The sequence below is a fragment of the Leptinotarsa decemlineata genome, unplaced genomic scaffold (assembly GCF_025532065.1).
Source record: "Leptinotarsa decemlineata unplaced genomic scaffold, Ldec_3_MD MMD2_P_RNA_scaffold_6, whole genome shotgun sequence".
NCBI lineage: Eukaryota > Metazoa > Arthropoda > Insecta > Coleoptera > Chrysomelidae > Leptinotarsa > Leptinotarsa decemlineata.
Window position 1 is genome coordinate 18,640,403 of NW_027412533.1, and position 10,956 is coordinate 18,651,358.

The following is a 10,956-nucleotide window of genomic DNA, read 5'->3' on the forward strand; positions in this document are numbered from 1 at the left end:
ACGTAAGTATTTCTGAATTCGTGACTCATATACTAACAAAGTCACCGACAAAGAGACGACCTCTTAACTCAATGAAAATATTAGCCACTGAATCAATCTCAGTTAAGAGGTCCTTTCTAGAAATGTCTTACATTTTTGAAAATAACAATTGTGTGAACAAAAAAAAAACAGATATTATTCACTTGAGTGAAATTCATTCCTACTTATTGACTCTAGATAAGAGCTTTTACAAAAACAATATCAATTTGAACAATTCCATTGTATAATAAATCTTAAATTTAATCTTTCATAACAATTTTATTCAAACATAAATTTTACATTATACACTAGAGTATACTTGGTACTCCCAGTGAGAATATATAAGTTTCATCAATTGACAGATGTCACTCTGGCATTCTTAACGTTCTATCCTCAGACTCGTTCATTTGAATCCTGCACGCATGATGTGAATAAGGGTCTGACGAAAAACAATATTTAATAAAAAATAATCTCAAGCATTTAGAATTGTATATCAAGTTTCATCTTCTCCAATGTATCAACATTTTTTCTTCAACATCAATGTAACCATCCTCACATGAGATATAAGTCATGAATAATTAATATTTTTGGTCTTACTTTGAAACTTATATTATTGTAGTTTCCCTGATGATGGAAATAAAATTTACCGAAAGCTTGGACTAACTTAAAAGAGTACTCATTTACTTGCTGCAATACCCCACTATCCAATAGTTTATATATATATATATATATATATATATATATATATATATATATATATATATATATATATATATATATATATATATATATATATATAAATAAATATATATATATATATATATATATATATATATATATATATATATATATATATATATATATATATCGGACATAGCCCTCATGGAAGTGGCAAACCATAGACACGTGTTTCGGGCTTTTGGCCCATCATCAGTATGGTGCAGCCAAGTGCAGGTGTTTGGACCCATCAACACAACATCGAGTGATCCCAAGATGAGATCTTGCACAGAGAGGAACATTGGTTTAGGAGAAAATTCAAGGAAGCCGCATACATGTTGTCCAACAACGTATTCAGCCAAGCCAGCGTAGAAATACGCAACAAATGGAAACCCATCATCAACCGAAAAATGGCTAACTCCTGCCAAAACGGTCATCTCCCACGGAACCAGTGAAGCGGAAAATGGAAAGCGGGGATAAGTGAAAGTACTCGAACGACCTATAAATAGTCATCTTTCGGAGGAATCAGTCCAGTCATCACCCGAAGACGATTGTAGATACTAACAATCGAAACGTTGTGAACTAACGTGACTTGGAATCTCTCCACTTTTTGTTTTTATTTTCTTTTTTCATTTCTTCATTTTTATTTATTCAATTGTTCTATTTTTACTTGTATTTTATTTCACTGTTATTTCATTTCAGGTTTATTTTGGTTAATATAATTGTTATTTTCAGCTATTCATTTTCAATTCTTCATTAATTGTTTCAGGGATTTCAAATCAATTGTATTTCAAGCGAAATAAAGTTGGGTTTGATTATTCAGTGTAGTCAATTATTGGTGAACCCACGGGTAAAAATGTAACAGTAGCTTATCTTCTTATATATATATATATATATATATATATATATATATATATATATATATATATATATATATATATATATATATATATATATATTACAATGTAGGTTTTCACGGATGGTAGAATATGATGTGTTGTTTTTCCGGGTGTTCATCCGTTGGGTACTATTCGATAGTCGACGTTTCGCCATCATCTCAGATGGCATTATCAAGACGAGTTACTGCTTCGCTTCGTTACACCTCTCGAAGCGAAACAGTAACTCGTCTTGATAATGCCATCTGAGTGATGGCGAAACGTCGACTATCGAATAGTACCCAACGGATGAACACCCGGAAGAACAACACATCATATATATATATATATATATATATATATATATATATATATATGCTGAACTGGTTTTTCCGGGTATTTGATCCGTGTATGTGATATTATCTCTAATTTCAAAATTAGAGATAATATCACATACACGGATCAAATACCCGGAAAAACCAGTTCAGCATATTCCTATCCGTGAAAAGTTCAGATTTCATATATATATATATATATATATATATATATATATATATATATATATATATATGTACGACAATAATTAGATACAATTTCATTATATGTATTGAGTACATTACGTTTTAGTAATAATTATGTCTTCCCGTCAGAGGTATGCTGTAAATAATTAAGTGTATCTATTTAGATTTCATCTCCTGAAATGTTTCTTCGTCAGATGAAGAAGTTATGAATACTTTTTATTGAAATATTTCATTTTTTCAGAATGCTAAACGCCTCTATAGCTTGTTGAATGAATCAAGTAAATATGGATTGCACGTGGTGAAATACAAGAAATGGAGTCATATAGATTTTGAAGAAGGAAGAGACATAATACCACTCGTCCTAGAACCAACTCTATTATACCTCAAGAATTTGGAAAATGAGAGGTTGATTCGTTGAAAAAAAATGTTGAATCGATTATACGAAATTATTTTTTATATCATTATCCTAGAACCGATTATTCTTCTATCAAATACAAAATGTTATCCTATCAAAAATTGAATAGAGAATAAATAAAAAAATTCATTTGTTTATTATTTATATTATTTAGAAAATATTATTCACTGTATTGGAACTTACTAATACAGTTTACTACAATAGGTTGACGAAGCCACATGTTTTATATCTTGCTCATAATAGACTTTTCATTATAGGTGGAACGATATTTGTATTTGTTCAATTTTAGATTACGATAAGTCATATTGGTAGTCTTTCATTAGAGATAGTCGAGATTTTTTTTTCGTGATTTAAAACGGGTTGGGGGTAAGGGAGGTTTTGAAATACAATATGAAAACATAATCTAAAATTGAACACGTACAAATATCGTTCCCGCCTATAATAAATAGTCTAAGGTGTTTTCTGGGGTTTAATCGTATTCGAGAGTGTATTCGAAAACGATTCGTCGTGACGTCATTAATAATAAGATTCGCCAGATTGGAGTGATTCAATTTGTGTCAGATGTCAAATTCAATAATAAAAACAAACTTTTCAATTTTCTCTAGCCCCAATTAGAATAGGATTTGTGCAAGTTATAAATCTGCAGCTTCATTGTATACATCCTTACAACATATTTGATAAAAAAATGTCAGCACTTCATAAACTATGACGATGAGAATGAAGCAATAACTGAGAACTGACGTAATATAACGTCAAATTCCACTCCAAAACCAACCTGATGCTAGTTATGAATATGAATCATCATTTCAACGCCTAAGAATATATTCAAATCACAGACGAATACGTTTTGAATGCATGAGAGGCTCTATTCTGAGCAAAATATGACTTTAACGCCCCCTAGCATAAAAACTATCCATTTTTGGGGTTCATCAATTTGTTAATACCTATTCACAATAACATGAACTGCATCATATTGAAAATTTAAAAAAATTAGCGAATTCTTTTATTGGGCATAAAAAAGCACAATCTTATGAAACATTAGCTACAATGAAACGGTTGAAAATGTTATTCCTTGTTTTGAAAATGAATCGTCTATTCTTAGCAAAAGTTGATTTTATGATCTGAATATTTCCGATCCACAATAACACGGACCGCATCATATCAAAAACTCAGAAAATCCACCAATTTTTCTGTTTTGTACCCCTCGAGGAAATCATATGAAAATGTGCTATATTTTCCTAAGCATATTCAAATTATCCGATGATTCATTTGAAAATAATCCAGATAACATTTTTTGCGTTTTATAATAGGTGGAGGTGGGGAGGAAGGGGGCATTATTTTTTAATAGAAGAGCACAATCTTATGCAACATTAGCTTTAATGAAATGCGTGAAAATATTATTCTCTGTTATAAAACGTCTATTATGAGCAAGGGGTGATTTTAACACCCCTATCAAAAAAACTTCTAATTTTTGGGATATATCACCTGATTAATTTCTATTCACAATGACATTAACTGCATCATATTGAAAATTCAGAAAAAGTGCTATTTTCCTAATTCAAACATATTCAAACATCCGACGATGCACTTCAAAGTTTTCCAGATATAATTTTTTTGCGTTTCATAATAAGTGGGGGGAAGAAGGGAGGTGAAGATTTTTTTTATAAAACATTATCCACAATGGAATAGGTGAAAATGTCGTTCCCGATTTTTCGAAAAAGAAATGATTTTAACAACCCCTAGTGGCAAAACTGTTAGTTTTTTGGTCTTTGCGCATGGTAACATCATACTGAAAATTTGAAAAAATCCACGGAGACCCAAGTTCCATAAGAATTTTGCGGAGTCCTTTGGTTTGACACCTGTCCAAACTTCAAATGTTGATTTTTATTTACCAGTTCCGCATGCAATAGATCGATTTCTGAGATATGCGGCCGTATTTACAGCTTCAGCCTGAACATTTTCTTGTAGTTTTGCATCGTATCAGACATTTCGATTTTTCCGCTATAGTTCTATTCATCCTTTCACTCATGCCATTTTGTTCAGGAACGTATGAAAAATGCCATTCATTTTCAAAAATGATTCAAATTCTAGGCTACAGAATTCCTCTCCATAATCAGTCCTGAGAATTTTGATTTTCTTATCTTGCTGTGTTTTCACCATGCTTTTTTACTCCTTGCAGTATCCAAATACTTCATCTTTCGATTTCATAAAATATACGAAACATATTTGACTAAAATCATCTTCAATGAGAAGACGATATTTCGAGCCTCCAATAGGCGAAATTTCCATTGGTCCGCAAACATCTGCATGTACTATTCCAAGCAATTCTTTTGCCCTATCACCAACATGTTTGATAGGTAATCTTGACTGTTCCCTTCGCAGCAAACTATACAATCCTCTCGCTCAATTTTTCCCTTCCAGACTAATCCATCAACTGTTCCATCATTCATTTCTCTCTGATTAGCAAAATTATTATGAACCAGCGTTCTGTGCCATATATTTGCAGTTTCCAAATAAAATTTTCCTTATTTTATCAGACTTGTCAATGTTTAATCGATAAACATCTATTAATTCAGCTGTGGCTACTGATATTTTGTTTTTGTTGAAAATATCACATACATCCATTTTTATGGGTTGACTTACTGACAAAAGGTTGGTGGTAATATAATAATATAATGTCGTTAGTCAGTTTTCCAACTTTCGTCTGAAGTTTTACACTACCAGAACATTTGACAGATATCCTATTATTGTTAGTCACAATAATCTCATTTATGTCATTATTTATCACACCTCCAACTTCATTTTCTAATACAGTTATATGCGCACTGACTCCGGAATCGACATAACAGTCTTTTCGGTTGAACTGCCACTTAGAAATGCCACATTGAAAACATTCAATAACTTGACATCGTTATTTGGTCTATTCATTATTTAGACTTCTTTTTTTGAAATGTCCATTTGTTTACAACCGTAACATTTGACATTTAGTTCTCGATCATTTGATCTACTTTCAGTGTTACTATATTTGCCAATGAAATCAACTTTTGGTTTCCAAGTATGAATTTTACTGGAAATGCGTTTTCTGTTTCTGTTTCTGTCGGATACGGCTAAGAGTGCGTTCAAAATGCAGAGCTGTAATAGTGGTGATTTTGAATGTTGCAAACAGCTTTCAACATATTCGATATGTATCAATTGTCTAGGACTTTATCACAAGAGTTGCCTCGCGAAAAGAAGAAAAAATATTGAACTTCTGGGTAACAATACTATTATCTGCTGTGACAAGGAAATTAAACATGACTTTACAGAAGAAAGAAGTTTACTTGAGACGACAATTCAGGTTCTAATAGATGATGCAGAAATGAAAAGTAGTTATATTCAAAAACTTAAACGTGAAAATGAAATATTTACCCAAGAATCGAAGCAGAATCGAACGATCTGATAGCGCGACAAGAAAAAGAAATTAAAAAAATAAAAGACGAACTGCGAGAATTCAACAAATGGAAAACAGGCAACACTGACGGTCGGTACTCAAACAGACGGAAGCATGAGTCATAGGTCCACAATGACTGACAATTTTTCCTCCAGTGGCAGCGTTCATTGGGAGGTGAGAAAGGAACATGTTAAATGTGAACGATCAACCCAGTACGAAGTTCAGTACGCAGTATCAACTGACAATCAATCTCAGGCAAGACGAAAACCTAACCATCAACATAGAATGGTGATCATAGGAGGACATCATGGGCGAGATATTGCAAAAATTATGTTAGCATATAATAGATTTGGTAACTCTATACAAGCAATATTGAAGCCAAATTGTACTTTATGCGGAGGATGAAAATTGTACAAGACAGAACAATAGCTAAATCGTCATCAGTTATTGAAAAAAATTATTTTTTGGCTAGCGAAAGGAATCGAAATTCCTTAGCAGCTGAATTCCAGGACAATCTTGAAACTGTTGCAGGAGAGCAAAATGGTAAAAACACAAATTTTTTATACCCTCGCCTATCACAAGTTGCGTCAAAAATATCGCTGTAAGTGTAAATGCATTGAATAAAATGGATAGATCACGTGACCTAACGGTGTACCATCAAAATATTCAATATCTCACTAATAAAATTATTCAAATAGCGACTGTGATTTTCCTATGCGACTTTTTATTCATATCACAACACTGGCAAAATGGTGATCAACTAGAAATAATGCAGTTGGAAAACTTTAGTTTATGTTCGAAAGAACATAAACTGTAGAAATATAAAGCAAAACGGAGGAGTAGTAATTTACAAACATGACGACCTATTGATGAAAAAATATGTGCTTGATTTGTCTGGCGTCTGTGTAGAGGGAATATTTGAATGCTGCGGTATTGAGCTGGCAAAATCAGGTACATGTCTTATATGTATCTATAGGCCTCCGTCGAGTAATTTCATCACATTCTTGAACTTGTTTAATGGATTACTCACCCCATTATCCGAAAATAATAAAAATAAAATAATGTAAATAATAATAATGTAATAGGCGGGGATTTCAATTTAAATTTCGTGGTGGATAGTATGCATTTCAAACTATTTCAAGACCAGCTGGCATGTTTCGACATGGAGCATACGATATCTGTTCCAGCACGTACTACAGCAAGCACTTGTACTTGCCTTGATAATTTCATTATTAAAAATAAAAATGCTCAAGAAGTCTTTGTGAGAGAATTGCACATCTCAGATCACTTTGCTCAAGTGATAAGATTCTCCACTGAATAAAATGGTATACGGGATGAAAAATCATGTAATTTTGGTAGAGTGTTCTCAGACTAAAATATAGAATTGTTCAAAGATTTACTGGGTAGAGTCCTGGGAAGATCTTGATGGCATTACCTGCCCAAATCTTGCGTATGATATGTTCCATAATATAATTCATTATTACATTGAAGTGGCTTTTCCATCAATTCATTTTCGTGGACAGAGAAAAAAAATTCTCAAGAACTCAAACGCTTGGTTTTACTTTATTCAGAATGTGCCAGGGAAGATGATCGCTATAAAACTGTGAGCAAGCATCTCGCACAAATATATAGGGAAGAATTGAAGGAAAATCATAAACGCCATGTTGATCATGTAACAGAAAAATCCAAAAAATAAGTCGAACAATGTGGCAGATGATGAACCATCTCAGGAAAAATGACAAACGAAACAATAATATTGAAATGAATGATGGTAATGTTGAGATATCAAAAATCGAGATGGATAATATTTTCAATGCCGTTTTTCCCCTATGAAGTGTCATGATGAGATAGACATTAAATTTATAGAAAATAATGTTCCCATCTGCCAAAACTCCTTTTTTATGCATCCCATTAGTGAATAATACATAATTGATTTGATAAAAACACTTAAAAACTCGGGTGCAAGTGGTTATGATGAAATTTCGAACAAGCTCCTAAAAAAATGTTCTCATGAGTTATCATATCCGCTGCATCACATCATTAACCTATCACTAGAATATGGAATGTTTCCTGACAAACTGAAAATTGCTAATGTTGTACCAATTTATAAAAAAGGTGATGAAAATTTGTATAAAAACTATAGGGGCATTATTTTGCTTTCTAGTGTATCAAAAGTATTTGAGTTGAATATCAAAAATCAATTGATTTCCTTCCTTCTTATGAATAACATTCTCTCATCAAACCAACATGGATTCACAAGGAACAGCTCTATGTGATTTCAGTGAACACATTATAAATGCTCTTGATTGCAAATTACACATTTGTGGCTTATTTATAGATTTTTCAAGAGCTTTCGACACCGTGAACCATGAAGTACTGCTACAGATATGGCGTTAGAGACTGCTCACAAGTTAATTAAATCATACTTGCAAGGCAGAATTCAACGAGATATTGTTGACGTCACTGTGGGGAATATTCATATATTGGATGATAATTATATGGAAATATAAACAATACTAACTTAGTTGAATACTCTCACTTTATAAGTACAAGTAAAATGGGAATGTGAGTATTATATTATGGAAACAAGTTGGAGGTTATTGTTTTTTTTATTTGATTTCAGTTCCACCATTCAAAGATGTGGATGCAGTATACAAGTCAAGATTGGATCGATGTTGTAGATCTCAAATCATCGGTTCAACATTTGTCGTCTAAATTGAAGGTGTTGGGTGATGGAGCCGAACATGCAAGCATTTATGATATGAGTGTATGCAATGATGAAAAACAAATCGAATTATGTCTTCGTGATGCTGAGAAGTGGTGCAGAAGTTTGTAACAAATTTTTGGATAATGAATTGGAATTGTGGCAACTTTGTGAGGTTATGATTGAACTGAACCTGAGAAGATTCCTGTATAGCCTCCAACCATAATTGCCAGAATGGATAATTCATCACTTTGAATTGAATGATGAAAATCGAGAGGAAATTGAAGATGGTCGCGAAAATGATGACTATGAGAAAGAAGTTATTTTAGATAGTCTGTATGTTCCTGTAAATCATAAATAATGTTAAATAAAAAACTTTGAATTATTTTCATGTTTTATTTATTTAAATCCCATTATAAACAATTGAAAGTGATTACAAAACAATAAATGTGCCACATATGAATTAGAAAAAAAATACATGATATAAGACAGTTCATATCAATAGTTGATGATTTTGTTGCATTCGGTTGATGGGAACAATCGATGATGAATAGTGGATTCTCTCTGAATTGTCCAATGTCTATCAGAGGTTCACTCATATCTTCATCATAACAATTTCGTTGAAAACTCTCAAAAGCATAATAAGCAGGAGAGTACAGGAGCTAGGACAGTTCCAAATCAAAACACCGTCTTATTTCTTATGGAGGTTCATTTTGGCAATTTTGGATGCTGCGACCAATCATAGCGAGTACGCGAGTACACCACCCTGGCGCCACCTATGAGTCACTAGCTGAACTATCTATTGGAAGGCGTAGGACGGTACATCTGTCAGAGGGGACTTCGTAGGACGGTAAATGGCGTCTTCTGTCAATACGGATCGGTAAATGGAGCATCTGTTAAATGTCGACGTAGGACGGTCCATCAACTTCTGACAGAGGGGGACTCCTTGAAGATGACGGGGCAACGCACGGTACTGCAATTGGGGGCCCCCATGGTGTTCCGTATGAATTTACGTGGCTTTGCGTATAGTATTTTGAGAGATTCATTTAAATAATTTATCGTACAAAATTGTTTTCATGTCTTGTTATCAGTAACCACAGAAAGATAAGCGCTCGATTCATCGATACAAAAGTATATGAAAACAACAAAAGTTATAGAACACACAGGGTCATCTATGAGTCACTAGCTGAACTATCTATTGGTTGAAGGAGGACACTGTAAACACTAGACATATGAGTGTTGTCATGCGACGCAGTATGCGCAGTTGCCGGTTTTATGATGTCTGTCAATACGGATCGGTGTCTGTGCAACTGTCAATGGGTGTGGGACGGTGTCAGTGGTGGGTATTCCAGGGCGTGGTGGAACGGTGTCTGTGAATGAATCAGATTTAAGAAAAAACATTACAGATTATTGAGGCTGTATCCTTTCAAAGTGCGATCCCTCAATGTTACAAGGTATATCAAAATACATCATTTGAGGAAAACAACATAACAGTTTCATAAGGCTGTAAGTTTTCACCGTGCGATCCCTCAATGTGTACAAGGTATCTCAAAATACATCAATGAAAACAAATATGGCGTCGAAGTGTACAGGGTGCGTCATAATATATCATTTAAGGAAAAAAACATGTCGGTTCAAAATATGATATCAATGTGTATACAGGGCGTTTCAAAATACATCTTTTAAGAAAAAAACATGTCGGTTCAACAGAAGTCCAACATGTCGGAAGTCTCGTATCTTTGTTAACCATGTTAGCATCATCAGGAGAAGAAGAAGATGGCACCAAAGGTGTCGAGAAGTTACGTATTGTGGAGGAAAGCGATGGAGAAGCGATGTGGAAAGCAAGTTTTCGATCGTTCGCTTTCGTTTTCGATCGTTTTTCGGTCAGCCAATCAGAATGGAGAATTCGAATATAGAGTGATTGTGCTAGATGAAATTGAACTGGAGACTGAGGGTCGAACAATAATAATAATAATAGTGATAAAACATTAAAACTTTGAAAGTGATGTAGTCAGCCTGAGAGGTGGTGGCGTGTCTGATAATTTGTGGAAATTAATGAGTTATTATACAAAAAATAGTAGCGCAACTGCCAGAAGGGCTCTGAATTGTATATTCGCTAATAATGATCGAATCGTCGCGTACAGCACGTCAAATGAAAGGATAAGAAATGCAGAATTCATCAACAAAGAAAAAACGAACATGGCGCAACATGTCATAAAGGCACTAAGTCATAATTCAGTTCATGATAGTTGGATCTTAACGTGCAGCACATCAAA

At 33.5% G+C, this 10,956-nt stretch overlaps 1 protein-coding gene across 2 annotated transcripts in view; it reads left to right on the forward strand.

The window, feature by feature from the left end:
• The window catches only part of LOC111511600 (gastric triacylglycerol lipase-like), a 397,870-nt gene extending 395,195 nt beyond the window's left edge, over window positions 1–2,675 (forward strand). For both annotated transcript variants that reach the window (XM_074170078.1, XM_074170076.1), the window contains one exon: window positions 2,373–2,675. In XM_074170078.1, the coding sequence (XP_074026179.1) occupies window positions 2,373–2,549 (177 nt within the window). In that variant the 3' untranslated portion in view covers window positions 2,550–2,675. The remainder of the gene's footprint in view (window positions 1–2,372) is intronic.
• Window positions 2,676–10,956: the final 8,281 nt, after the last annotated feature.